At 41.2% G+C, this 27,543-nt stretch overlaps 2 protein-coding genes across 10 annotated transcripts in view; both read left to right on the forward strand.

Moving 5' to 3' along the window:
• The window catches only part of LOC117902708 (fasciclin-3), a 102,276-nt gene that overhangs the window by 68,938 nt on the left and 5,795 nt on the right, over positions 1 to 27,543 (forward strand). For 8 of the 9 annotated variants that reach the window (XM_034814264.1, XM_034814262.1, XM_034814263.1 and 5 more), the window contains exons 3-6: positions 23,607 to 23,924; positions 24,030 to 24,374; positions 24,450 to 24,884; positions 27,436 to 27,466. In XM_034814264.1, the coding sequence (XP_034670155.1) occupies positions 23,607 to 23,924; positions 24,030 to 24,374; positions 24,450 to 24,884; positions 27,436 to 27,466 (1,129 nt within the window). Of the gene's footprint in view, positions 1 to 23,606; positions 23,925 to 24,029; positions 24,375 to 24,449; positions 24,885 to 26,438; positions 27,005 to 27,435; positions 27,467 to 27,543 lie in introns of those variants that run through there. The other variant, XM_034814270.1, reaches the window with a different exon arrangement.
• Positions 18,209 to 18,793, forward strand: LOC117902709 (kallikrein 1-related peptidase b5). The gene is made up of 2 exons (XM_034814272.1): positions 18,209 to 18,407; positions 18,467 to 18,793. Exons 1-2 carry the CDS (start codon positions 18,237 to 18,239, stop codon positions 18,758 to 18,760), a joined length of 465 nt encoding a protein of 154 aa, XP_034670163.1. The 5' UTR covers positions 18,209 to 18,236; the 3' UTR covers positions 18,761 to 18,793.

Here is a 27,543-nt window from a genome sequence, read left to right on the forward strand (position 1 = left end):
CATTTTTCATGTTAAATGTTTGGCATATTTTTGTGTAACATTTCGCTTTGGTTGCGGATCATAGGTCACACACACACACACACACACGCAGTCGAAGCCATGGGCGGCCATTTTTGATTTATGCCGACACACACAGCAAATGGAAATTTATTGGTTGCACCACACAGCAAACCATTTTCCATAGTCACACGTAAAAGTAAATCCTAGGCACAGACAGAAACAAAAGGTATATTCAGCGAGTGCTTTAGGATTTTCTATAGGTAGGTTTGTGGTTTTTGAAATGGGAATACGAGAGATAAGCGGATTTGTGCAGCTTCAGGTATCCATTAGGTGTGGCAATTAGGTTTCTTTCTTGTTCAAATGCTTTTATGCAAGATAATTTGGGTTTCAATTGAACGAAAAAATATCCAAAAATATGCAAATGAAGCGACTAAACTTTAAGTATTGAAAAGATACGTAGCATCGTGATAACATTGGTATTTTCAAGCATTATTTTGCATCCCATCATCTATGTTTTTCCTACGCAAACGAATTCCCCAATAGATTTCTCAAAACATTCTCAACCATTAAAATTCTGCCATCAATTGCATTCGCTCAACAGTTTAGCGCCCCCCACGAAAAACAGAGGCAACCCCCCCCAGGATACGACGACACACAACATGTCACCTCTTGCCACATACATGCCACACACAAGTTTCTACTCGTAGATGGCCCCCCACAGATGGCCCGCTCTAACCATTCTGTCAACAGCCATTCAACAGCTATTTAAAATTCTATTCGAACATGCGAATAGATTTCCAGGCAGCCCAAACCAACAACAAGTTTTGCCCCAACCAAAACTATTTCAATTGACAGAAATCGTTTAGTTCGGTGGCAGAAAGAAATCCAAAAAGAAATGCGAGGGAATAAAGTTTGGAAATTAAAGCAAAATAAGTTGGAGCTAGCTAATGGATAGTTCCTTAGTCAAATTCTGCACTTTTCGTATGACTTCATTAGCACTTCATTAAAATAAAATGCTAACAAACAAAAAAGTGGAAAAAAATGCAGCAATGCATTTGTTGTGAAAATATTTGCCAATTTATTATGGGTGCTCTGTTTTTTGGCTTAAATAGTAAATAAACGTAATTTGTAATGAAAATCAACCCACAGACAAAAAGACAGACGAGGGACGCACAGACCTGGGACAGACATGAATAGTTGACTGTGCGGCGCCATTTGTGCAACGGTTGGTGGCATTGTTGAAATTCCCCTTTTGCTGTGAATGGATATGCTGCTGCATTCGCAGAGCAGCGCTTGCCTTTGTTTCATTTCATTTTTCCAGTTACCTGGTAGGTTTTCTTTGTATGGATATGGATGGTGTCATGGATTTATGGAGAGTTATGTAACGCTCTGTGGAATGAATCCATATTCATGGATGGCAGAGCTGATCAATCGCTAAAGACCCCAAGAGCTGGAGGCTTCGAATTTTCATTATAGAATTTCCTTTCGATTATTTTTGAAATTATTTTGTGGTTTAAAAAATGAAGAAAATCTTGATCTTTTTTTGAATAGTTGTAATTAAAATACATCCAAGCTGATTACAGAGTATCCCTTAGCCATAACACACACTTGCTACCGCTCCTACTTGCTGTTGTTGTGGTTTCTTTTTTATATGAAATATTTCATGATGGCACTTTAAACCTTTTCGGTCTGGGTGTGCATGCGAGTGTAAGGTGTGTATGTGCGGCTGCTCTTCCTCTCTCTCTCCATCACCTCCTCCGCTCTGACAACAGCAGCGGAAGGGCAATAAAAATTCCGCAATGGCGTTAGCTTTGCATATACAGTACACCCCGCCCCGCCCCGCCCCGCTTCCCTTTCCCATCCCTTCCCCAGCTTACGACTGCCATTCCGTTCCGTTTCGTAAAGAATGTCGCGCTCGCCCGCAGAGTTTTATTTTATATGAAAACAAAATACGAAAAAAATAAAATTAAGAGCATAGAATATTTTTGCACTATTTACTCTGCTATTTATGCATAAGCCATGAGGATCTCTCGCGTCCGTGTCGCCCATGTCCTCCGCGGCACTAACTCAACAAAATTGTATTACTGCACGCGATGCGATGCGCGCGATGCCCGATTCCCCTGGAAGCCATTAACCGGAACGTAACTCGTATCTCTGACTATCCCGGGTAAACTGTAACTGTAACTCATACCATCTCTCTCTCACTCTGCCGCAAAGGCAACAAAGTTTTGTATTTTTCGGCGGTGCAGTGGCCGCCGCACAGTAATTAGTGTAATAAGCCTCAATGTATGACCCACGAGGGGAAAAGCGGAGTGTGAATGTGGGCATATAGGAAAATGTATACAGACAGCCCAGACGTGAATACGTGTCTGCCGCGTATCCTTGCAAGTATTTGTACTTCAACGCGAAACCAAAGTCTAGACAGGCAGTTTTTTCTTTCAACACTTGAGTTCTTATATTTCCCAAAAAATGTTTTTCTTTACTTTAAAGCGGAAAATCAACGCAGATTTATGAGTTTAAAATACGAATATAGGCACGCACTATGAAAACGAACTTCTGTGGGTCGGATGCAATCAATTTTAAATTTTATTTAACAATTTAAAGAATTTTTTTTTAAGAATTTGTTACAAATAGTTCTAAAAATGTTTGTCAGTGATTTCATTTGATAAAGCAAAAAACCAAATTTATGTTAATTTTTATTAAATATTTCCCTATCAATGAAACTTTTTAAAAAACAATTTTTTTTTTTTTTAATTCAATATTTAAATTTTAAATTCAATATTTCCTCTCAATAAGTATCTCAAACTCCAGCTAACATTTTCACTCTTCTCTTTAATTTATTTCCAGGTAATTACGCACTTCATAATCAATGACTCATTGAGCGAGGGGAAAAAAGTTCAAAGAAGTTTTATTCTGTGTTCTGTGAGTACACGCCCACAAATTACAACACAAAAACCTGCAACAAACATTGAGGACACTTCAAAAGGCCAAAACAACAGTCAAATAACAAACAGGAGAAAATGTCAAGTCAAGTCAGCAAAGAGCAGCTGGCGGCCGGCAGACCTCGTAATGAATTTGTTTAATTAATAAGCAATCAGTAAGTGCCCTTTGGAGACCCTCTCCTTCGGGGGCGTTCAGGGGCACAAAGGGCTACTCTTGTGGTCTAAAAAAAGTTAAAATGCAAATACAATTTGCCACTTAAAAATCTACATAAATTGTGGACTGTGTGGCGGACTGTTGGAGTGCGGGCTGCACGGAGCAGGCATTCGAGTGCCACTTGAAACAGTTTACAATAAAGCAGAGCAGCGAGCACAGAGCACAGAGCAAAGAGTGGAGCTGTCGAGTGTCTTTTGACTTGTGTTTCATGTGGAAAAAGGGGAAAATCAATGAACAAGATAAACGTTTACTAAATATGAGTACCATTTTCGTGAGGGACTTGAGACTGGCTGAAAGTTTTCTCTACACAAATGTGTGCCAGTTACGAGGCAAGAACAAGTGCAACGTCATGGCAACTAGAGAAAAGAAATGGGACACCTGAGAGTAGTCTGACGTAGAAGAGAGCAGCAAGATAGTGGACTGTATGACTATCATATTCAATGAAAGGCAGCAAAAAGGCACGAGTCTCAGTGGGAGAGAGCGATAAAGGGAACAGGGCGCATGGCAACTAATGATCGAAACGAAGCCAGATAAAATACTAAATGGATCCCAAATTTAGGTAATTCAACAATTAATTGATTGAAGAAATAGCAAAAATTGAACTTAATTCCGGCCAAATATTAGCTCTTAGTTGGGTATTAATTTTCTGATTTTCTAGTCTGCCAGATTTAATTTTTTCTCTTTCATATCCTTCCATTTGTATTCAACAAAGTCTTTCCTTTAGTTCAGTTAATCCTCTCCTAATGCCATAGCTAAGCTCCCCTCAATGTTCCCTGCTCTACAATCATCATATCTAAACCTTTCAATTATTTTATTCAGCCAGCTGTTTGGCTACAGAAATCGCATAATTACCCGGGACGCACAATTGTAGAATTGCAATCGTAGGTAATAATATAATTCATGATAGACATGAGGGCCCTTAGCCGTGAAATTCCCTTTTGAATAGCTTCCTCACTCTCTCTCTCTCTCTCCTCCGCTTTGATAAATGTTCTGACGCCAGGGCACATTTCACGCATAAACAGGCCGTTTCCACATCCACTTCCACGTCCACATCAACTTCCTTAACCCAAACCTCCTCTACAATGGCACTTCCGGGCCCTGCATCAAGGGGTATTTTCCGAGCGAAAGAGCGAGAGAGGGTTATTTGCGGAACCCTTTTTCGGGTAATTGCAAAAACTATTAAGCCAAATTATGGGTTTTAATATACGGCAGACACATCACACAGCACAGCCAGCCCCTTTCCGGCCTGCCCTGCCCTGTCGGGCACTTGAGAATTAGAAGTGCCGTGAAAATCAAGAGCACGCGAAATTATTATATAGATTTAACCCCGCGTCGACGAGTGCAACCCCACTTTTGATTGCAAAATATTTGCAGCACAACGGGGGCAGGAGGCATAACAAAATAAAAGGTTCATATTTGTTTGTACCGCCTCCATTCACACGGCAGCACGGTAGGAATAATCCACCCCCACCACACCCAATGGCGCTCGCAATGGCCGACGGCATTCCCATGGCGCTCTTTAAATGGCCCATAAAAAATTGCCAAAAACCAAACGGGGAAAAAGAGCTGAACAAAATTTGCGGCGCCAATTGATGCCACAACAAACAGCGAAATAAAAACCAAAACAAGAAAGGAAAATTATGAATTCAGAGAACGCGACTGTGGATACTCTTCGGAGGTTAATTGTTAAGCTGCACTGGGAGAGAGCTAAAGATATGCTAGGGAGAGGCGGTAGATTTGGCCAATTCTTACTTAATTTAATTTTCTATAAACTAGAACAGAATTTTCGCATAAAAAATATTCAAAACTATTAAAAATAAATAATACAGTATTCCGATCTTAGGATTTTCCATTTATCTAATAGTTTTGGTAGCAAAAAGATCTGCCCGAAAGAGATAAGTATGAAAATCTAGAAAACATATTAATGAACCCATTAAGTTTCTTTAAGCTCTCCCAGCCCCTCCTCTCAACCGTAGTACCCCCTAGAAATAAAGTGTGCCACGCACTCCCACCAAATACCCACGAAAAGTGCCTCGATATGTGAAAATGTGTACGAAAAGAAAAAACAAGTCATTTTCACATATTTGTGGCGCTAACGGAACATTTTTCACTTTTGGGTCTAGTTTTTTTTTTCCTGCTTTTTGTTTTTGTTGAGCATTCACAAATGGTTTTCGGGGGCTTCGGTTTTGGGGTTCCTTTTTTTTTTGGGTGTTCGAGAGCTCATCGATTGATGCATAATTTAAGCGGTGGCCATATTTAAGGGGAATTATTGCCTGTGGTATTATTTGAGCCAAGAGCTCAGCAGTCAATGGTGTGGCTGGCAATTGTTCTCGGGGAAATTGGAGAGAGAGAGAGCTTTCGGTTATGGTTTTGAAAATCTCCCAAATTGGTATTTAAATGCAGTTCCACATCATTTGATACGCATGGAAATGTTTATTTATGATGTGTGGAAAAGTTGAGTGCTTAGTTGAGTGATTGTTAAGTGATTAGGAATGAGGAGTGAGATATGATTATGGAAGAGGAAATATTTTAATGGATGATTTCAATTTTTTGCACGTTTACATTAATTTTCTGTAACTGACTTAAATACACTCCCAACCATTACACTTTCTCTGTTCTATTATGCAATATTAATTCTCTTAATCCCCTATTAATTCCTCTCGTCACCCTTTACTTTATTCAACTTACAAAACCCTAAATAAATAAAACCCATTCCCTGCCAAAAAGATAAATTGCATTGCACTTGGCCATAAATTAAAATACAAAAAAAATTAGATATTAAAATCGCTTGTGTTTTTGTGTTATCTCTAAAGTAAATCTAAATCAAACACGCATGAACGCCTCTCAAGTATTTCCCGAAAATCAAAAATTGAAATTCCTTGCCATAAAAAAAGGGAGCGCCCTCTTGCTTCCGTTCCGCAGAACATTCTATGGTTTGGCTGGGCACTGAAATTTTAATAACTCAATTACGCACACATTTGAATTCATTAGCGGAGCACAAGAGGGGAATGGCAGGGAACAGCAGAGGGCAAGAGGAGTACCCCTAAGGGTAGCGGCAGGAGGCGGCGGGCATCGACCCAAGAGCAAATATAATAATAAAATGTATATAAATCAAATGTAAGCGCGCTGAAATGTGCAAAAAGCAGCCAGCCAGCAGCGGCTGTTCCCCCTTTTCCGTTTCTTTTTTTTGCTGTTGCTGCTGCTTGTGTGTCGATCCGCAGGGGTGCATACATATACGAAAATTTAGGAAATTATTGCCTCTGCAACAACGAAAAAGAAAACTAATAACCATGTACGGATTTAATAATAAATCAACTACGCAATGGAGAGAGTAGCAAGGGGGATACATGGGCACTTTTCCTGTCCAAAATCCGACTTGCAAATAGACAAATGAACCGTAGGACAATGGAATAGTATTTTTGGCATAGGACATCTTGCCGTAACGTACGAATGTACATTTATTATACAGAAGATTGCACAATGGCTATGGCCTGGCAGTTACATATGTTCCATTTGTGTAGAGGATTTTTGGGCCCGAACAAATCCAGAGATCATTTTTGGCTGCTGCTGCTGGTCAGTCCAGGTAGCTCTTAGTTCTTAGTAATCCTCTCTTTCTCCCGCTCTCTCTTTAGAACTGCTCTTTATGGGGGGGGGATTAGCAATCACAGCTTGACTGTTATTATTCATTCACTATTTGCCATTGAATGTTCAATGAATGAATGAATGAACGACAGCAATTGACAGTTGTTCAAGGCGCTAATTGACAGGCGCTCGATTGGGTTCGGTTCGGTTCGTTCAGGAGGGTTGGTTGGTTCGTTGGGATTAGGCTTATGAGGTCACTTAAGGGTCAGTCAAGAGGCTTATTGCTGGCCATCAAGTGCGACAAAAAATAGGCGGAAAGGTATTACGTGTGCTGAGATCAAAAGAATTTAGGGATGAACCTCAGAAATCGCTACGCAACATGGGAGGAAAAGCTTAAGTATGGCTGAAATTTGATTGATGATCATCGGAATCTATAGAAAATAGCAGCAGGGAGAATATATTCTGTCAGATCTTCACAAATCTCTACCCCACGGCGAAGATCTTTTTGAGTATAATGAAAAACGTTCCGCCTAACTCATTTTTGATTGATGATGGATATTAAGAGCCAAGGATAGAGAATTATATATGACTAATAGAAATGGAATAATGCTTAGAAAATGAGAAAATAATAATAATGGAAATTCACTCCTTTGTGTATTTATAATTTATTCAAAGTTCAAAGTTGTAAAAGCTCTTTTTCATTAATTTATCTTCCACCCTACTCTTACTCTTTCTTTCTCCTTCCTCTTTAAACTCTACAGCTAATGCTTTTGCCTGCACTTTGTGTGCCTGTGCCTGCGCCTGCACTTTGCCTTTGCCTCTGTTTCAATTACAACACTTTTCTGCAATGACAGTTAATGACTTTAACGGGTTTTTAGCCGCTTGCTACGCTCTTTGTCTCTGTGTATCTGCTCTACCAACTCCGCTTACAGCTGAAAACCAGCAACAATATCCGCAACAGTAGCCCGCACCACACAAAATTGAAACATTTGCCGAAAATCTTTCCCTCATTTGGCAGCGTGAAAATTGTAAATTTGATTAAAGAGCAGTTGGAGAGGGGCTCTGTGAGGGGAGGCATGTGGGCGCTTAACTAGCGGGTTGGGGTGATTGGTTTTGTTTCCCCATTAAAATAAGCTGACAATGGAAAAGCGAAATTAAGTGAAGTGTTAATGAGATTAGAAAGAGCGTCATGTACATATCTCTGTATCTGATTGTAGATATGTAAATTTGTGGCTTTGTGTGTAAGCTGTACATACATATGCATGTATGTACCACATTTATGTGTGTTCTGTGCTACTCTGCCTTCCTTGGTGCAACACCTGTTTGCATTTGTCGCAGTTTCTTTTGCCCTTCTCACACATTGTCAACAGCTGACACTTTGCCTTCGCTGCAACTTTTCCCTCAAGCAAAACAAAAAACTTTATTCAATTCAATTGTTTTGTGGCCCGCTAATCCACACCAAAAGTAGCTCTAAAGTAGCCCCCGCCGCCCGTTCGTACTCTTGACATCTCAATTTCCAAATGACCAAACAAAAAAGGTTGACGGCAGTTTTTCCCATTTTCCCTTGGATGACATAATTCGTTGACACACTCAAATTTCAGCCGCTGCCACTGCCCCTGCCGCTGGCTCTGCCAAAGACCTTTGTGCAGATCCCCTGACATAATTAGGGTGGAATTATCCACTGGAATCCTAAACCCTATATTGTACGTATCTATGGGTACATCTACCCCCTGCAGGGCACTGCATTGCTTTCAATCAGAGCGGGACACACCCCACCACAGCCCACACTCCCATTCGCGCGACAGTCAACACTTGTGTGCACAGCTGGCTGGCAATCCCAAAAGAAAAGCAATTGTTCAATGAAAACTCACTTCGTTTCTTGTTTAATATGAAATTATGCAAATTTTTGGGAATGCATTCACTTCACCCCTCTGTCAGCGAGGAAACTCCCAGCCAAAGGTGGCAGAACTTTTCTTCTTGTGAATGTAGGAATTAAATCTAGAAAAACTCTTCTCCAAAAACCCTTCCTTCCCTCCACCGCAATCCAGCAAGCGAAAGTTAAGTGAAAACCCAACAAGAACTGACATTTATTATCCCCGCAGGAAGTGTGGCGGGAGTGTCCTTCTTGCATAGAAATGCAAGTCAGTAAAGTGCTGCTCATGGAAATCCTCGCAGGATTTGCTGCTGAAAGCAGAGATTTCTCCTCTTTGGGGGATCCCCCGTGCCAAAGTTCATGAAATATGCAAAGAATACGCAATGTTTTCTCCTGCTGATTTGATTAGCTAATCGAAGCAATAAAATTGAATAAAAATATCAGGCGTATCCCCCCTAGATATTCCCTAAACCTTGGGGAAGGTGTCGTAAAGCTTTTGGCTTTTAGCAGATTAATAGTTCTCAGGCGTTTTGTAATGGAATTGCCTTTGACTTGGTGACTTTTCAATTGTCGTGTGGCATCAAGTGATGTGCTGTGGTGTGCTGTGGTCTGTCGTGGTTAAATGCTAATCACCAAATTGCCATTTGATTGATAACACCCGGCCACAGTCCACCCCCAAAACACCCAAAAGGAAAAGCCACAAAGTCCCCAAATGCCACAGCAGACCGACCGCTCCCTCTACAACCAAAACCATAATTAAATGTTGCCTCTGACTTTGAAACCAAGTCCGATTTGGACTCCGATTCCCGATTGGAAACTCTGGACGGCTGGTAGGGGGCCGTATAATTACTGAAACTTGGCACGAATCAGACAGTCGGACGAGACCACAATTGGGATTTGAGAGATTGAGCGAGAGGAGGAGTCAGAGCGACCAGACTAAGGACAGAGGCTCATCATCATTAACACCCAACTGTCAGAGTGCACAAGTCCAGGGCAATTCTTTGGCTCGTTGTCAATGGAGATGCTGCCCACTCCACTGCTCCTTCTCGGACTGGGGGTTTGTTGCCAGCATAATAATGTGACCAAGGGAATCGATGACAACGTAAATCAATGCTGCAGCATTACAGAATTACAGCATTCGACTCCTGCCTTCGAAACAATCATTAATTAATGTCAATCGAAGGCGGAATGAAATGAAATTTGGCGACAAACGTTTTCCGCTCGAAATCAACGCAAATGAGCAAAACTCCACACAGCTCCGTAGAGTCTTTCAGGTACGGAGACGTCGTCCAACTACTCCTCCTTCTCCCTGTTTGTCCTTAATCACATTTCGGTTGGAAATATCTGTAATTTGGTTTACTGCCAGGCCAACTTTTCATTTAAACGTGTTCTGTCCTCTGTGCTAGGAAAATCTCTGCCTTCAGATAAACGGAAACGGAAATGGCAGCGGGAGCGGGAGCATGAGCGGGCGTAGACATGACAAAAACGTACATCAACAAATGTTCTGCAATTAATTATTAGCAAAATGTTGACAAAAGGGAGCAAGAACAGAGCGTGCGAGAGAGTGCGAAGGAGGAGTGGGCGAGCGAGCTGCATATTATATGAGGAATAGTAGCGAGAAGCGGGAATAAGTGGAGAAAGATTATGGGAAAATAAACGAGGAAATGAGGAAATTGGGAGTGACAGCGCAACCAAAGTTTTCTTGGCTATTAAATGTTATTTTTCGACTGTCGGAAAAGCAAAACTTTAATTATTCCATGAAAGCATCGCGCACGAGCGCTATTTTGCTCTCTCCCAGTGCAGCTTGGCAGTGGAGGGCACTTTTTATGCTACAAAAAGGTCTCCCATGGAGACTTGAGACAAATTTTCGCTATAACTAATTAAAAAAGAACAGCCTAAAAATTATAAATAAATATTAAATGTTGAAAAAAACACACGGAGATATTATATTTAAAATAAAATTTAAAAAATTAAAAATAATTTCAACTTTTCTTAAATTTTCACAAATTTAAAGTAAATTTCCAAACCACACCACCTCTATATTTCCCATCCAAAAACCAATTACATTTTATAGCTGCCATCAACAAAGATTTTCCCTTCAAAAGCGAACTTTACTGCAGTCAGAAATCTCCCTAGCAACCAGCCACTTGCAGTCCTTCTTTCGATTATTAAAGAACAACAAATAAATAACCAATATTGAAATGCATTTTTAATGCACTTTTGCAGTTTGTGGTGGCACATCCACACCCACACACACACACACACACACACACACTCGCTGTGTCTTTTGTGAGTTGACTTTGTTTTAATTAAAAGAGAAAACATAAAAAGGGAAACCTGTTCGTGGAAAACCGTTTATAAGAGCAAACAGCAGCGGAGCCCCCACATCTGTATGACGCAATATCCCCAGCGGCAGCAGCTATCATTTATCAGTATGGGAATTGTCGAAAAGTGTATTGTCTCTGCCACTGCCACTGCCACTTGCAACTGTGCAACATAATTGCAATTTAATGCACTTTTATTGGCATTCAATGGGCTGCACAGAGAGGAGCAGGCAGCAGGAGGCAGCCAGCAGCAGCATCATCAGCGCCCATTAATTAAAAACACTTTGCCTCAGTGGAGCTTCTGTTTGGAATACAACAAAAATGGAAATGCAGGAAAAAGTTAAACTCCATCTCCAACAAATACTCCGCTCTCTCCAGCAGCAAACACTCCTCTCAGCCAACTATTTTCCGGTGACAAAACAGGGAGAGAAAAAAACTAAAACAGGAAGCGACACACCAAAGGCCTCGAAGGCTTGTCAAACAAAATCATAAAATTTATTAAAACTGTTCGCCAAAGCGTTGAAGCTTTTAATTAGAGGAGAAAACACCTCCCCCTCCCCCTCCACGTTCCCTGCCTGCCACCCTTCTGGGGCTAAAAGTTATTCCATCATAATAAATCTTTTGGCTTGTGCATAATTAGCCAGAAGGAACAGGAAAACTCCCGCACGCACCTCAGCAGTCCAGGCCCTTAGTCCTTCGTTCGTGGGTAGGGTTGCCATTCCCTTCGCTGTCTTACTGTTAAACGCAGCCAGGGCTGTCATAATTATGCAAAAAGTGTGAAATCCAAAAAGAAGAAAAATAAGCAGCAAAAGGCGGCAGTAGCCTTACCTTTCTCTCACTTTTCTACTGCCTGTTTGAGGTGTACCCGGGAATACCTGACTCTGGCTCAACTTTCACAACATAATTCGTTATTTATGACTTCAATTATGTTTGCCTGTGGACACACCGCACCCGCAAGCACAACCCCCCGACCCCCGACCCCCGACCACCCCTCAGTCACACTTCCAGCGGCCCCCAGCGACTGCACACAAAGGTTAAATGGTCGCAACGAGACTTAAGCTTAACCCCCTACTGCCGCCTGCCTCCTGTGTGTGTCTCTCTCTGGCCTTTTGGCATCCAAAAACACATTTGTCGTCGCCTCAAGAATTAGGCAATGGCTGACCCCTGACCCATCCCACAGTACACACAGAAAGGCGGGGAGAATGAGAGTAAAAGTGAGCAGCAGAGATAACCTTTTAATTACAGCTTTAACAAAAGGTGAAAGCTCTGCCATCCCTCTGAGACCCATTGTTATGATAAATTATCCAGGTAAAATTATTTCAAAGTTTCATCCAAGGCAAAGAGGACTTGCAGGCAGCGGCAATGTTCTGGAGAGGAATTTCTGCTGGGTAAAGCTTGCAGAAATCTCTGAATTTTGGAAGGAAATATTTATTTATTTATTTAGAAATTAATTAAAGTACGAAAAAATGTTTACAAATTTGCCAAAACTGTCAGCAAGATGAGGCAAAAGATAACCCTTTCCGGAACACCCCTTTCAATATTTTCCCTTACATTTCCCCCCTGGCTGTGGACTGATTTTTGGGCGTGTGCTTGGGGGATTTCCCATTTTGGTTTAGATTGTTTATTCGGTTAGAGATAATGTCAACACACACATAGAGTTTATGAATAAATAAATGCATGTGCCCCTGTGGCATATAAATCATAACCAAAGACCAGTCCAGCGCAGTCGTCTGTCAATTCGTATTAATAACAAAATAGAAGGGCAACAAAAGCCACAACAACAACATTAAATATACATAAATATATTTGTTTTTGTATAAAATATTTACACAGTTAATATGAAAGTATTTTTAATGAACTTTAATTACCAGCGAAATGATTTTTTTGTGCGGTTTTTGTATTTAAATATTTATGGCATTATCCCAGAGCGCTGACAAAAAAAAAAGGAGCAGATTTTCAGATGATGATTTACAAATGAGGTTCAATGCTGGCAAAAGATTGTGCACAATTAAAGCTGCGCGGCTTGCAGTTAATCTGAGCGTTAAAGCGATTGCTAATGAGACCAATCCCACCCACAGAAAAATACAGAAAAATGTACAGAAAAATGTGTTTGCAAGAAAGAAATAATCACAGTAGAAATCATGGGAACCGGCTACTAGCTAACCTTGTGGCCGGAAAGACAGGTTGTTTTTCTCAGTTCCAAAGCACTGGACCAACTGCAACGATGGAGACCACTCTCAGCCTTGAGGCCCGACGGAGCTTTGTCTATTGGAAAAACACGTTTTCCACGTTGCATCACACACACACACACACACACACACACACACACACACACAGACATCAGCCATTATTTGCATGTCAGGGACAGCTCGGAGCGGAGCGACAACTCGTTTTGGGCTTCAAGTTTCGTGATGTACAAAATGTTGCATTCAGTTTTTGTTTTTTGTTTGTTTTTCTGTTTATTGTTTGCATAAAAACGCTTAATTGCCTCAAAATCTATTCAATGCTTTTTCAACTGTTAACCAAATGCAAACAAAGCACAAAATTTCAATTAACAAACAAAAAGCTGAAAGTCAAGCAAAAGATGCAAAGAAATAAATAGAAGAAAGAGCTCCAAAGATTTAGATACTCTGCTGAGATACTCTTTCCATGATCGTTGCTTAGTTTTTTGGTAATAATAGGATCATTTGTTGTCCTTAGTTTTTATTGCTGATTAGACTTCTTTAGCTCCCCAAAATACTCTTCTTTCCCAGCATTATATCCTCTCAAAAGTCAAAACTTCACAAAGTCCAAAGTTTTAGTTAAAAGTTTTCCATTTTTGTGCAAAAGTTTCTTTAGCTAGAACAAAATATTTTCTGCAATTGTCAGCACACAATATTTTATGCTTAAATTAGCAAAGCATTTCAAATGTGCCAAACACGTTGGCCACGACAAACAGAGACAGACAGCGAGGAAGGAAGACAGAGAGAGAGAGCGGGAGAGAGAGAGACAAAAACAATTAGCAGCAGAAATAATGAATTCCAAAGAACGCTGCTCTGTCTCTCGCTTTGCTCTGAAATGGCAGCACAAACATTTTAGTGGGTCAGCAACAAGTCGCTGCTGAGTCAGAGACAGACGACAGAGGGGGGATAGACCCCGCCCTAAAAAACTTTAAAGAGGGTTTCCAAAAGAGAGTTCAAAGACACGCAAAAACCGTTAAAACAAAACCGTTATCGGTACAAGAGTACAAGCCCCGATGACACATTGCAAAACATTGCAAAATTGCAAATAAAAAATAAAGTAAGGTAAAAAAAACATATTTAGCATACAAATTAGTTTTCGCATATTAATTATGCAATTAAACAGTGAAGGGGAGGTACATACACATATGGGGTATTCATGACACAACGGCCGGAATGAATGTCACATTGGATTTTGCCAGCGTTAATTGTGCGGCTCATCGAAGCGGAAGGGAATCGAATCCCTCGTTAAACAGGCAGGTAGGCGGCAAGAGCATTCAATTAATTTGCAAATGAATTGATGAATGAATTGCGATTAATATGTTGCACATATTATGGGACATCGAGTACGGGTGGGAGTGTGAGGTAGTGCTGGTATAATGGGTAGAAAACTGACAGACATTTTTTGATGGATTAAAAGAATATTGTCTGACATTTTTATGTACTTACAAAAGTATTAACTTTTAAGGCGATTTATGTCATACTTTCGTGGAAAAAACATGCCCAAAAAATTAATGTAATTAATTAATTATAAATGTAGTGTACGGAGAATATTTTGATTGAGTGCTGAAAAATCCTCATCAATAATTGTTTGATAATGAAAATTAAAAATGAGGAAATTGTACAATTAATAGAACCACAAATGAACCTCTCTGCCCTTAACATATGTACATTATCAATCAATTTAGGTATTAAAATTAACCAAAAAGAGTGTTATTTATGCGTCAGACTCTGAGGGAAAGTGGAAGAATATTCCTCCTGTGTCATATTCACTTTTTTCTGTCATATATTTTCAGTGTAAATCCCATAAAACATCACATTCGCATTTCCCAACTACCATTTCCCCAGCACCTTTAAGCTCTTTCCTTCAATTAAATTATCTTCTGAAATACAAACGACAGTCAGCAGTCTCTACACCACCCCAAAACCCCCACTCCCCACATGTCAACACCAATAGGGATCAATAGCCTCTCCCTCACTGCTCCAGCTACAAAATATGTATTCTCGTATTTTCCTGTGTGTGGCACAACAACAATAATTAATTGATTTTGTTGGTGGAGCAACACATAAAATTAATGTCAATTTCGTTAACATTTACAAGAAACGCATTGTTATTTGTGTGGCACGAGTGGAGAGGGACAGAGAGAGAGTCCTGCCCCGAGGACGCCATTTTGTGATTTCCCAGCCATTTGTCAAAATTTCCACGAGACGTAGAGCAAACCATTCCATTCCCCTATTGCTTGCAAAAATAGCACATAAATTATGAGAACCAAAAACCACAGATCAATTTATTTTGTGGCCAAGACAAGTCTCTCCTGCCACATCCTGGGGAGACCAACTGTCAACGCAAAAGGAGAAGCAGAAAAAACAATTAAAACCCCATTCCCAGACTTCGTTTTTATGCGAAACGGCGTCTGGCAGATCCAACGTTCCATCTTCCACCTACCATCCATAGCCTTGACTTTTATCTACCTTTCGGCTGCTGCTGATTTCTGATTCTGTTTCTGATTTTTTGGCTAAAGCGAAAAAATTCTGCAGGTCTGTCTGCATAATTTTGGTGTGGTTGTGCGGCGGCTGCTGCTTGATGATAAATGTTTTTGCAAATCGCTGGCGACACTTGGCGGCCATCCAGCCTGAAAGCCCGAAAGTAGGCAGCAATTTCAGGGAGCGCCTCCGCCTGCCCAGGATTTCCTCCAGACTAGACAGACTTTTTCTCCTGTATATTAATAACTGTCATTCGTGTGGGCTGCCGCTGTCATTGTCTCATCCTCCCACAAGCTAAGCTAAGCTACGCTGTGAGAGAGTTGGAGATGGAGGGACAGGGCAAGTTCTTTGATATTCTTTTTTTTTTCACTTAACTTTCAAGAAATTCATATGTCTTTTAAGGTTTTCGCCTTTGCCTTCTTTTGCCTTTTTTCCATAATTCCGAGGGGGCGTTGGGTTTCAGTGGATCCTTTGGCTCTAGCTGTAGGTGTGGCCCCAAACAGGCGCGTGTGGCGCGTGTATATGAAAATTATGTTAATTTATACTCCTCTTGTGGTGTGGCACGAGTCGACGGCTGCAGTACCACCAGGGGGCTACCCCACCACCCGCAGAGTGTCTGTTTGGGTTAACTTAATGTTCTAAGAGGGTGTTTAGCGGGTATGCCAGGCAAGGCATGAAGTAGGGAATGAAATCTATAAATGAAAAGACATGGAAGTCGATTAAAAAGTCCAACGAAAGGCATCAGCGTACAATATTGGTATTAACTATCCCCAATTATTTCTCTAAAAATATTCCGTATTCTTGTATAAAGCCTTTACCATTTTATCTCTGTACAGGGTATCCCCTAAGTCAACTTTCTAAGTCCTCTCAGAACTTATTTTTTCCACGTCTGTTGCTCACATTTTGAGCTTGCGTGTGCGTTTCTTATTTTTTTTATGCATTAAATTAGAAGGCAAAGCAGGAGGCAGCAGCGAACCTCCAGACGGAACTGGAATATGTTATGTCTCGTGTCGTTTACTCTTTGCCAGTCACATTGCCTGTCATCGTCACACAATTTGTATAAGTTTCTTAAAGGGTTAAGGCCACAGCGATAGAGAGAGAGAGAGAGAGAGAGAGAGAGAGAGAGAGAGAGAGAGAGAGAGAGAGAGAGAGAGTACCAGCCATGGGACATGAACCACAAATTAATTTTGAGGCAGAAAACATGTTGCAACAAGAGGCAAGCATATATTTAATAAATTGCCAAGAGTGCCGGCCAGTGCAGTGCAGTGGCTGGCTGTGATTTTGTTGAATTTATGTGAAATATGGAACCGCAATATTTATCACATGTCCAGTGCCAAGTTTGACGCTCGTTTTGCCTTCCAATCTCTCCCTCTCTCTCTGTAATGGATTTGTAGAACGTACAATACGTAATATATATATTTAAACTGCATAAATTTCCACACAAAACAGAGAGAAGCAGCCCCTTGGTCTTGTTCTGCTCACAACTTCTGTGGTCTGAGGTTTAGAGCATTAATTATGATAATATTTCTTGGACTTTAATAAGCATTTTGCTCTGCTCTCTCTATCTCTTGAAAGTGCAAACAGTTTGCACTTCTGTCGGCAGTTCCTTCTGTGTCTGTGTGTCTGTGTGTCTGTGGCACTCGAGTGCATTGTCAGGTAATTACAATAAGACGCTTATAAGCGCCCCTCATCGAAAAGTAAAGTGCCAACTGCAAGTACTCGCATCACTGGAGAGAGAGATGGCAGCAGAGATTCAGAGATGCCTTTGTCTCCGTTTTGCAATAATTAACTGACAGAATGGAAATCGTTTGGCTGTCCGTCTGCGGAAGAACAAATTGTTTGTAAATCCTTCTGTCTGTCTGGTTAAATAGCTCCACAGCATGTGTGTGGCATCCACTCATTTATTTGCTCTGTAAAAGGAGCCAAATAATGCTCAGAATTTATGTTAATAATCTTAAAGAGGCAGCACTTAGTAGCAGTGATTAAAATAGCTCAAGTAGAACCTCAAGGAGCATGGAAATGCAAGAGATTTGGGCATAAAAGGATGACCAGGATGAAATTCTATAGTTTTTGAGTTGAAAGGATGCAATTTGTAACGAATTTTCATAGACGAACTGTTGCTAAAATATTAATTTATATTTCGATTGAAGAAATGTAGACAATCGTTTGAAATAACATCCAAGCTATCTCCGAAATAATTTTCTCAGGCGTAAAATTAAATTATCATCCCTCAAAATGTGGCTACAATATCTCCTACTATTTCTTCTGCCTTTGCTATCAAACAGTGGCGATATACCAGATCTTTCGTACAACCTTTTGAGCTCACATTTGGTCTCCCTGCGTTCCTACAATTATGTGGAAAATCCAGGAGATAATCACTTCTGTTCGGGTGTCATCATATCAGAGCTGCATGTGCTGACCTCTGCACACTGCGTCACAAAGTGAGCTTGGATATATTTTCTATATCTAAGCCTTTTAGTACACTTTCTCCCTAGCAAAAGAGGTCTCTTGATGAATGCTCGGCGCATTAAGTTGGCCTTCTGTTCGCCCCTGCCCGAAGCACGCGACAAACGTGAGCAGGTGGTCAGCATCGACTCCATGGTGGTTTATCCTTTGTATGAGCGCAAACAACGGGACGATTTGGCTGTCATTAAGCTGGGGAGAATTATATGGTTCAGGGGACATCACCTGGTGAGTGTCAGCATTGGCTCGGACGAACTGGATGTGGGCAAAGATTGCTTGGCCATTGGGTGGACCCCAAAAGATAGCGTAGGTTGCTGCAACTCCTAGAAATATTTAACTAACATCTAAGAAAATCCATTCCGTAGCGACGCAAAATGAAAGCCAATCCCTTGCTTGTGGTTAATGTGGAAACCAGACCCTTTGAAGAGTGCCTTAAACCCACAGAAATTCAAAGGAATGCCCAGGCGGCGAGTGAATATCTAATGTGCTTGAGAAACACTGACTCCAACATTTGCATGTCCGACATTGGTAGCCCCATCTTCTGCAATGGTCATCTCTATGGCCTGGCTTTGGGCAGCATCAATTGCTCGGTTCAAGCTCCTGTATTCTTCAGCTATGTGCCGTATTATAATTCATGGCTGGAGCGTCTAATATCCTAGGGAGTGCTGCAACACGATGTGCAGTTCCAATGGTTCGTTACAACTTTCACTCAAGGCAAATGCATAGCTGGAAACCTCTCATTTGCCCACCTCCTTAAAGCGGTTAGAGTGCTGCCGCCAGCCATAGATGAAGAGCCCTTGCCGTGGAAAAACTTTCGCCAGCGGGCAACCTGTGCCTGCGCCTCTGTCTGTTTGCCTTTGTGCCACGTGTGGCAAATGTCACGTTCACTTTTCACTGTTTCCCCCCTCCGACAAAAAACCGCATTGAGCTTTCCTTTCGTGTTTCGGCTGCTGCAACACTTTTTCACTGGCACAAAAAACTGCCAAAAAACCTAATAAATTTGTACATAAAAAATGATTCATTAAGGCCCCCATCCCACCATAAATAATAGAAAATTGCTTCTTTGGTCAAAAGTAAAAGGCCGCGACACAGGCAACAGCCCAATCATTATTAATAGCCACGAAAATCAAGCCAACAAAAAAGGTAGGAAGAAAAGATACACAGACATTGTGTCCAGAAGTTAACAAAAAAGAAATCATAAATCAGTAATAATTATCGCTCTCCAATTGCTGTCTCTGGCATACCCGAAAAAAACCAGAAAAGAAAAGCTGATAAATCGATGCTGATAAAATGAAAATTACCCAAGAAAATGGGCACACAATTCATATTGAGACCTCATATGGTGTGTGTCTGTCTGAGTGTTTGATTTTCCTTTTCATTTTGCTGAAATTGCATACCGATTTTCGGCAGACAGGCAGCAGCAGCAGCATCCAGACGTCAGACATGTGCTGCATGTGCGCCTTTTACTTGGCCCTCGCCTCATACTCATCGAAGCGTTCCAGTGGGAAGCTTTTGGGTAGGGACTATGGAAAGATTTTAATGAAAGGTGCAAGAAAATCAAAGAAAAAGGGGTACAACCTAAAGGTTGTTTAAGGAAGAATAAATGTGGAATCTATTTGATTGATTTATAAGTAAATTTAAATCGAAATAAATAGATTTCTGTATGTATCTTTTGTCTCTTACATACCGAAAGGCTAAGAGAATCTTATCTACCATCCCCAATCGAAACTCCTACACCCAATTCTAAGCACCAATTCCAGCGCTTAACCCACTGTAGACACCCCAAGGAAACTCCCAAAAAATCAGAATTTCCCATTGAAAAATCAAAATACTCGAAAACACACACCAAAAATTTCAAGTAAAAATCACGTTCCAGCCAAAAGACGCTAACGTGGTCAAAATGGAAACAATACCCACAGACCCACAGACACACACACACACACACACACATGGAGTCGGAAGGGGGCAGGAACTCGAACGAACTCGTGTCCAGATTGTTAGATATTTACTCGATGGCAAAGCAAAGTTGATTTTTATTGAGGGGTTTGCTCGGCAAAAAGGAAGGCATTAAATTAAATCTATTTGTACAATTTATAGAGGGGAACAAAAAGTGAAGTGAAATGATTTCTATGGCCACACACGAGCAGCAACAAAAACACTTTAAGTTCGTGGCAGGAGGGGGGTTATGGAGGGGGTGCTGGTGCGGTGCGGTGGCAACGTTTCCGTTGAGGCATGACCACTGAACTGGACAACAGTTCATGCCCACAAGGCGAAAGCTGCAAAACTGCAGACATGGCATCAAATAAAGCACAGCAGCAGCAGCAACTCCGGAGCAGAAACGGGGATGGGGAGGGGGACGGGCGCATATCCAGTGGAGAATCCAGCAACAACAGTACCCCCACAGGATGACCATGTTCCACCGAATATTTCGCTTGCAACAAAGCTAAATAAATAAATATCACAGGCACTGCACAACACCAACAAAAAAAAAAAAAGAGAAGAATCTGGAGCTAAAGAGGAACTCGGGACATGGATAAAAAATAGATTTTGCTCTGAATATACACAACAGGGCCGTGGAGTGTGTGTTTGAGTGTGTGTGGGGGAGGATCGTGTTGCTGGAACGTATGTCGACACAACGTCTCGAATGTAACCATCGGTTTCAACTTGGTTTTGTTTTCATTGCTCTGTGTGTGACATTGTCCAGCTTCAACTTCAACTTTTTTCCCGCGCGCCACAGTTTGTTGCAGTGCAGCCCCAACCATCTCTCCTTCCGACTTCTTGTACTGTGGCACTTTTCGATTGTAATACCCCTTTAATGGAATAGGGTTCAGGCGGGTATATTGGATTCTTGAATATTTAAAATAATGAAAATCTATTAAATCGAAAGTAAAAAAGAATTTATCTTACATTGAAAAATCTGTGGCTTTCGCATTTTTCCTTGATTTATTTGGTAGATATTTAAATATAATACAGATATCCATGTATTCCCCAAGTTTCAACCAAATCGGAGAATTATTTAAACTATTATAAGAGAGGAAACCTTTGTGGTAGCTACAATTTCAAAGGAATTTTTATCAAATTTGCTGGATCCATAAAATCACCATTTGCCCATCTCCAAACGTTCATCGAAGTTGAAGTACTTCCACATATGTATATATATTACAAATTCTTAAGGGTATCCTCATAGTCTCAATCAACTCACACAGTCCCTCGCCTCTTGTTTATTTCGCTCGCTTTTTGTGTTGAGGGTGTGAAACGATTTTCTGCTGACTCTTGAAATTCCAAGCTGCAGCAAAACTTCTCCATTTCCCTCTGCCGCAAGGGATTTAGTTTATGCGGTGGTCCGCGGCGTCCTCTAGCTTTTTGCTTTTGCTCTTGCTCTTGCCACATCTCTAAGTGGTTTCATTGCGCTACAAATTCGAGTGTGAATGCAAAAGAAAATAAAATAAAATACCAGAGTAAAAAATAAAAGGGAACAGAAATCTCTCACAACTCAATTGTCAAAAGTTAAGGCGACAATTCAGGGGCGGTCTGCATGCAAAAAAAAATGGAAAAAGAGTTTCAGATTACAACCAGCAGCTGCATGACCCGCTTTAAAGACCGAAAAGACTGCAGCAGAGATTGAAAAAGACAGAAAAGCGAATCGAATGCAAATAACCGAAAAGACGTCCAACGGATTGGCAGGCCCGGGCATGCAGTCAGCCCTGCCATCTTATGGCTGTTGATTTTCGTTGCCGTTTCCGGCTGACCAAACAAAACTTCACTCAGCCATCCAGTCGGTCAGGCCAGCCATCCAGTCGGTCAGGCCAGCCAGCCAGCCATCCAGTCATCCATTGGGCCCAGACATTCGACCCGTCAAAAGGCTCAACGAACAAAAAAAAAAGAGCGCAACGGTATCGAAAAGAAATCAATTCGCTTTTGCGTGCAGGCTGCACAGCTGCAGCACTGGGAATCGGAGGCGGAGTAGGAGTAGGAGGCAACCTCCGCCCGCTACTCCTTACTGGAGTTTCCTCTTATGAGTGGTTGCTGCGCTGCTGCAGCTGTTGTCTGTTGCATGCCGCCTCGTGTTTATGCCAGATTTTGCAATTTTGTGGCTTTCATTTACAGAAATTAGTTGCATTTGGAGGGAAAACTGTTTGTGGAGAGCTGTTGCTGGCGATCTGTTGGTAATGTGAGCAATTTGCCAAAGTGTGTTGTCTGCCCCCAAAAGCCGCAAAAGAACAACAAATCAATTGATCAATGGAGCAGCTACCGGTATGGCCAGAGCCTTTTGTCCAAATATTATTCCAAATTGTTGAAAGCAAAGGCGCATTTGTGGTCTGAAATAAGGGAAACATCTTGCAATCTGTTTCTGGGAATTGAGTCTCAAGAGTGCTTTATTTTAGTTGTGAATTTTAGAGGTAAATTTGTGGATCTTAACTGGGAAATCTCTTAAGGGTCAACTCTAGAAGCTGTCTTAAATGAAGTGAAAATTATATTTGAGTATTAAGAGAAATTGTATCGTTAAAGCTTTCTCTCTTTAGTGCAAAACCTCAGTATTTACCACAAAAACATTTCCGGGAAAGCAAAAACCAAAACTCAAACATATTTCTGGCTTCCATGCAGACACACAAAATCCACACAAAAATTAAAGAGAAACCATTTAAGAATTAGCCTTGGAATCACTTCTGCGACACTTACACATTTAGAATCCTAAAACCGAAAAATCTTAAATCCCCAAGGCCAACTTAAAACTGAATTATTAATTAAAGCCGGAAAACGTTTTGCTGCTCCTGTTTTTGCCTCGTCTAACCAGACAAACAGAACAGAAGAGCAGACTGTAAGAAACTTCTGTTCTCTAAACGTTTAATACTTGGAAAATTACTCAAATGTCTTAATTGGCAAATAGCAAATGCTTGGAAAATGCTCTCTCTCTCTCCCTCTCGACTCCCCCATCATGCAGCTTGAAGAACTTTTTGCAAATGCCATTGCTGCCTCGGCTGCTGTTGGGTGGAAAAGTTTTTGCGCAAGTGCCACCGCCGCCGCCGCCGCCACCGCAGCAATGATAGTGGGAAAAAATGTCCAACAGATGAGGGAACAAAAAAAAAAAGAAGAGTTGGAATATCTTAATTGAAACTTAATGAGAAAATGCAGCCGCATTGTTGAGAATGGAATGACATGATGGCTGCCTGCATGCGATGCGTATCTTAAAGATGCAAAAACGTGCAGGTGCTTCGGCTGCTAAATACGAGAGTCATTTTGGTTGATTGCCGAGACATTAGGCAAGATACCAGAGACCTCAGCAGCGACACGGGGAACGTGCCATGCCACAGAGACTCGAGCCACCAGATAGAGATACTTAACAAAGGGAAAGAAAACAATCTCCCACCTCTGAATCATTTACCAGCCAGACAAAAGCTATCTACATATCGTCTCATTTACCCCCAGCTACCAGATACTTTTCTGCATTACACAATAATAAAAGTCCCATGTAATAATATCTCTGTTTCTGTTTGTGTCTTACAGATGCGCTCACTGCCGGCCAGGTGAATGTGGAGCCCAACACGGCACTCCTCAACGAGGGCGATCGCACAGAGCTGCTCTGCCGCTACGGACGTACCATCAACTATTGCCGCATCGAGATACCCGGCGAACAGAAGGTCCTCAATCTCTCACCGGAATGGAGCAAGACACCTGGATTCACGTACTACGGCGCTGGGCTGCAGGCCGGCCAATGTGGTGTGACCATTGAGCGGGTCAAGGCCAGCAATAATGGCCAGGTCAAGTGCAGTCTGGGCGTTGAGGGAGAGGAGCTCTCAGGCACCATAGATCTGGTGGTGGCATGTAAGTATCCAACAAGGAACAAGTTCCTTTTTGCGTCATGCAGCAAGTCCCCACGGTCTGGGACGCAATTTCCACTCTTTCTTCAACAATTTCTCCCCCTTTCAGTGCGCCCACAGCAACCCATCATTGAACTGCTCTCGAAACCCAATCGTGAGGGCTACTTCGCCGAGGGCACCCAATTCATGGCACGCTGCAGCGTACGCGATGGTCGCCCGCCGGCAAACATCTCCTGGTACATTGACAATATGCCAGCCAATAAGCAGACAACCCCACTGGAGATCATCTCGACGCCAACCAACGACAATGTGGAGCTGTCCACCTCTGTGCAGCAGATCCAGTGGCATTTGTCGCCCGAGGATAGCAACAGGAAGCTCGTGTGCCGTTCGCATCATCAGACAGATCGCGAGACAGTGCCACCACAGGAGGCAGCCTACATCATCAATGTGCGATGTGAGTAGAGAGGAACGAACCCCCAACTTTGCGCTCTTCCTTGACTAAAGCAATCTCTTTATCCGTATCGTATAGATGCGCCCGTTCATCAGTCAGAGGCCGCCGTTTATGGACTGTATTTGGATCATACTGCCATTGTCAACATTACAATTCGTGCCAGTCCCTTGCCCAGGATTGAGTGGACCATTGAGGGTTTGGTTGTGTCGCAGGGCCGCACCGAGGGCCGCTATTCGGCGTATGAGCCACAGTATTTGGGCAACGATGAGTACAATGTGACGCTGGCTATCGCCGGACTGACGCTGGAGGATACGACCAAAATCTACAATCTGCGTGCCACCAACGAGCTCGGTCTGACGGACTACCAAGTGCGTATCAGTTCCTCGAGCAAGCCGCCCAGCAATAGTCTGGATGTGGCTGCCATTGTGGGCATCGTTGTGGCCGTCGCTGTACTGGTTCTGGTCGTACTCCTCGTTCTGTTTGCCCGTGCCACAGGCAGATGGTGCTTTGGCGGTAAGTCATTTCCTTCCCCATTCTATTATTTTTATGCTTATATCGTGTGGGTGCAACATGCAACAACATCATCATCATTGGCCTTTAGCAATCATCATCATCGTATTCCTCATCATCATCAGCTATGCTAACAATAATTTTTGGCTTTAGGTCTTCCCTAGATACACTCACAACTCACTCCCCCTCCGCCACTTATTCATTCATTCATTCATACATTCATCCAATCTTACCTCCCACATGTGTGTATATGTGCGGGGGCATGCCACAAGCCGCTTGGCTGTTAACTTTCGACACATTGTGCGGCTTTTAAATTTTAATTAGCGTTAACCTACCAGAAGGAGCAGACAGCAGGCAGCCCTAAAAACTCATCTAATTAAAAAAATTTCACTTGACTTTTCCCTCTCAAATTGCCGAGGGGGGAGGGAGTTGGCAGTGTAAGAATATGGCAGGAAAAACTCTAAGGGAAAGACGTTGAATGAGAGAAAAATTCTATGTGATGCAACATGCGAGAATGAACGATGAAAATGAGAAAGAAAAACTACACTCAAAACTAATGAAATTTCGGAGAAATTTTTCGGGGGGTAAAATTAAAGTAGAAAATGAGCAAAACGTTTAATAACGGAAAGAAGAGGAGATAAATAAGGATATATTTAGCAGATAATTATTATAGCAATAAAGAACAGTACTCGGAAAGGGTAGAGAAAAACTTCAAAGCCATGATAAAAGAAAATAATAAAAGAACAAATATGGAAAGGTGCTATTCGTTAAGAATGGAATATATGATATTTTATATTACTGATGGAAACAAAAGATCTCCCTTAATTTAAGTTGAACAAGCAAATCATTATAAAACAATTAAAAACACGAGATAATTGAATTAGGGGCAAATTCAAATTTAAAAGAAATGAAAATTAAATAAAATTTATGGAAATTCAGCAAAGTATATAAAAAATCGAATTTTTCAAAGAAAAACTACCCAAGAAACTAAGGACTTTTTAGAACAAGTAAATTCCCACAAAGTATCCTATTAATTAACATAAAATATTGAAATTAACAAAAATGTGTAAGAATTGTATTTCTACTTTATACAATCGGAAAAATTAAAAAATTGGAAATAAGTTTGAAATAAACAAAAACTATAGTATAAGTATTCGTATATCTGTAAACACAAATTGTAAAAACTCTACACACAAAAAGAGTCTACAAAATGACAACAACAAGAAGAGCTAACAAAAATTGGTCTACAAAAAATCTCAAAACAAAAATGTAGCAACAAAAATTATATTTCAAAAATTGTTATTTGCTTTTCGTGTTTATAAATCTCCACAAATTTAACTTTAATCTCTCTGTACTTTCCGCTTTTCTTTTGGTAAATGGACTAACATAAAAAAACAACGAAAAATGCAAAATGCATGCAAATGCATTCAAAAAATGGAATTTGGCTTCTACTTCGAGCGACAAACACTCCGTCTCTCTCTCTCTGTCCGCTCTTTCACGCTCTCTCTCTCACACTTGAAGCTAAATGTTAGTTCTTGTTGTTGTTGTTCTTTGCAGGTGCCACCCTCAATACGGACATCAGTCCCGATTCGGAGGCTCAAATCCATCCGGCATTCAACGACGAGGAGGAGCTCGATGGCCAGGATAATGGCGATGAGCATATCGATACCACACAGCAATCGGAGGAGGCCACGCCCCCGGTGACGGATAAGCTGGAGGCCCAGAAGAAGGCTGATCTGAAGAAAACAGCAGCAGCCACAGCGGCAGCAGTGATAGCCGCTGGCAACGGAAGTCAGACGCACTTGAATGGCAGTGGCACCGCAGGGGGTGTGGAGGCACCAAAGCCACCCAATACATCTGTCTAGGACTCCCTTGGAGGACTCCTCATTTCGGCCAGTTAGCCCCTTAGCACCCCCCTTAGCTCTAAGCCAATGGGAAATGAAAACCAGATACCGAATAAAACACACTTTTTGCTCTCAAATATAAAGAAAATATCTCAAAAAAGAGAAATCTCACACAAAAATTAAAAAAGAAAAAACCTTACCTTAGGCCAAGTAATTTTTAAGGTGAATCTCAAATTTCCACAACCGTCTCGAATATCTGAAAAGAGAAAAACAAATATATGAACATAAAAAATCATTTAATTTTTTGTAAAAATATTTTATTTTTGAATATTGAGTTTTATCTTTGTATTTATTTAAGCTCTAAACCTGCCAGCATTTTGCATTTCTTATCAAACTTGGCTTGTAGAAAATATTCGATTTATTGTAATTTTAATTTTGAATTTTCCGCTGTTCTTTTTGTAATTTTAGTAATTTGTAAAGAGAAAAAACAAAACAGAAAACCATAAAAAACAAAATATATATATTTTAAAGTTTAAAAAAAGTTTGATATAATTTTGGGGTGGTATTTATCCATTGCTGATGATGATGATGTTGCCTTGTCCCACACGCTATATTCAATCATTGTTCATTCATCATTAAAAAAAAAACAACAATTTTAAAACTTAATAAAAAATCCAATTATAAAATTTCTCTTGTATTCCCTTTCACAGGTAAATCAATCAAGACGCCCACAAATGAAACGTAAGTAAAGTAAGCCCTCCCATTTAGCTAACAAAAACATATGTCAAAATACAAGTGCAAAGTGCAAGAAACGGGTT

The sequence above is a fragment of the Drosophila subobscura genome, chromosome U (assembly GCF_008121235.1).
Source record: "Drosophila subobscura isolate 14011-0131.10 chromosome U, UCBerk_Dsub_1.0, whole genome shotgun sequence".
In the NCBI taxonomy this organism is placed as follows: Eukaryota; Metazoa; Arthropoda; class Insecta; order Diptera; family Drosophilidae; genus Drosophila; species Drosophila subobscura.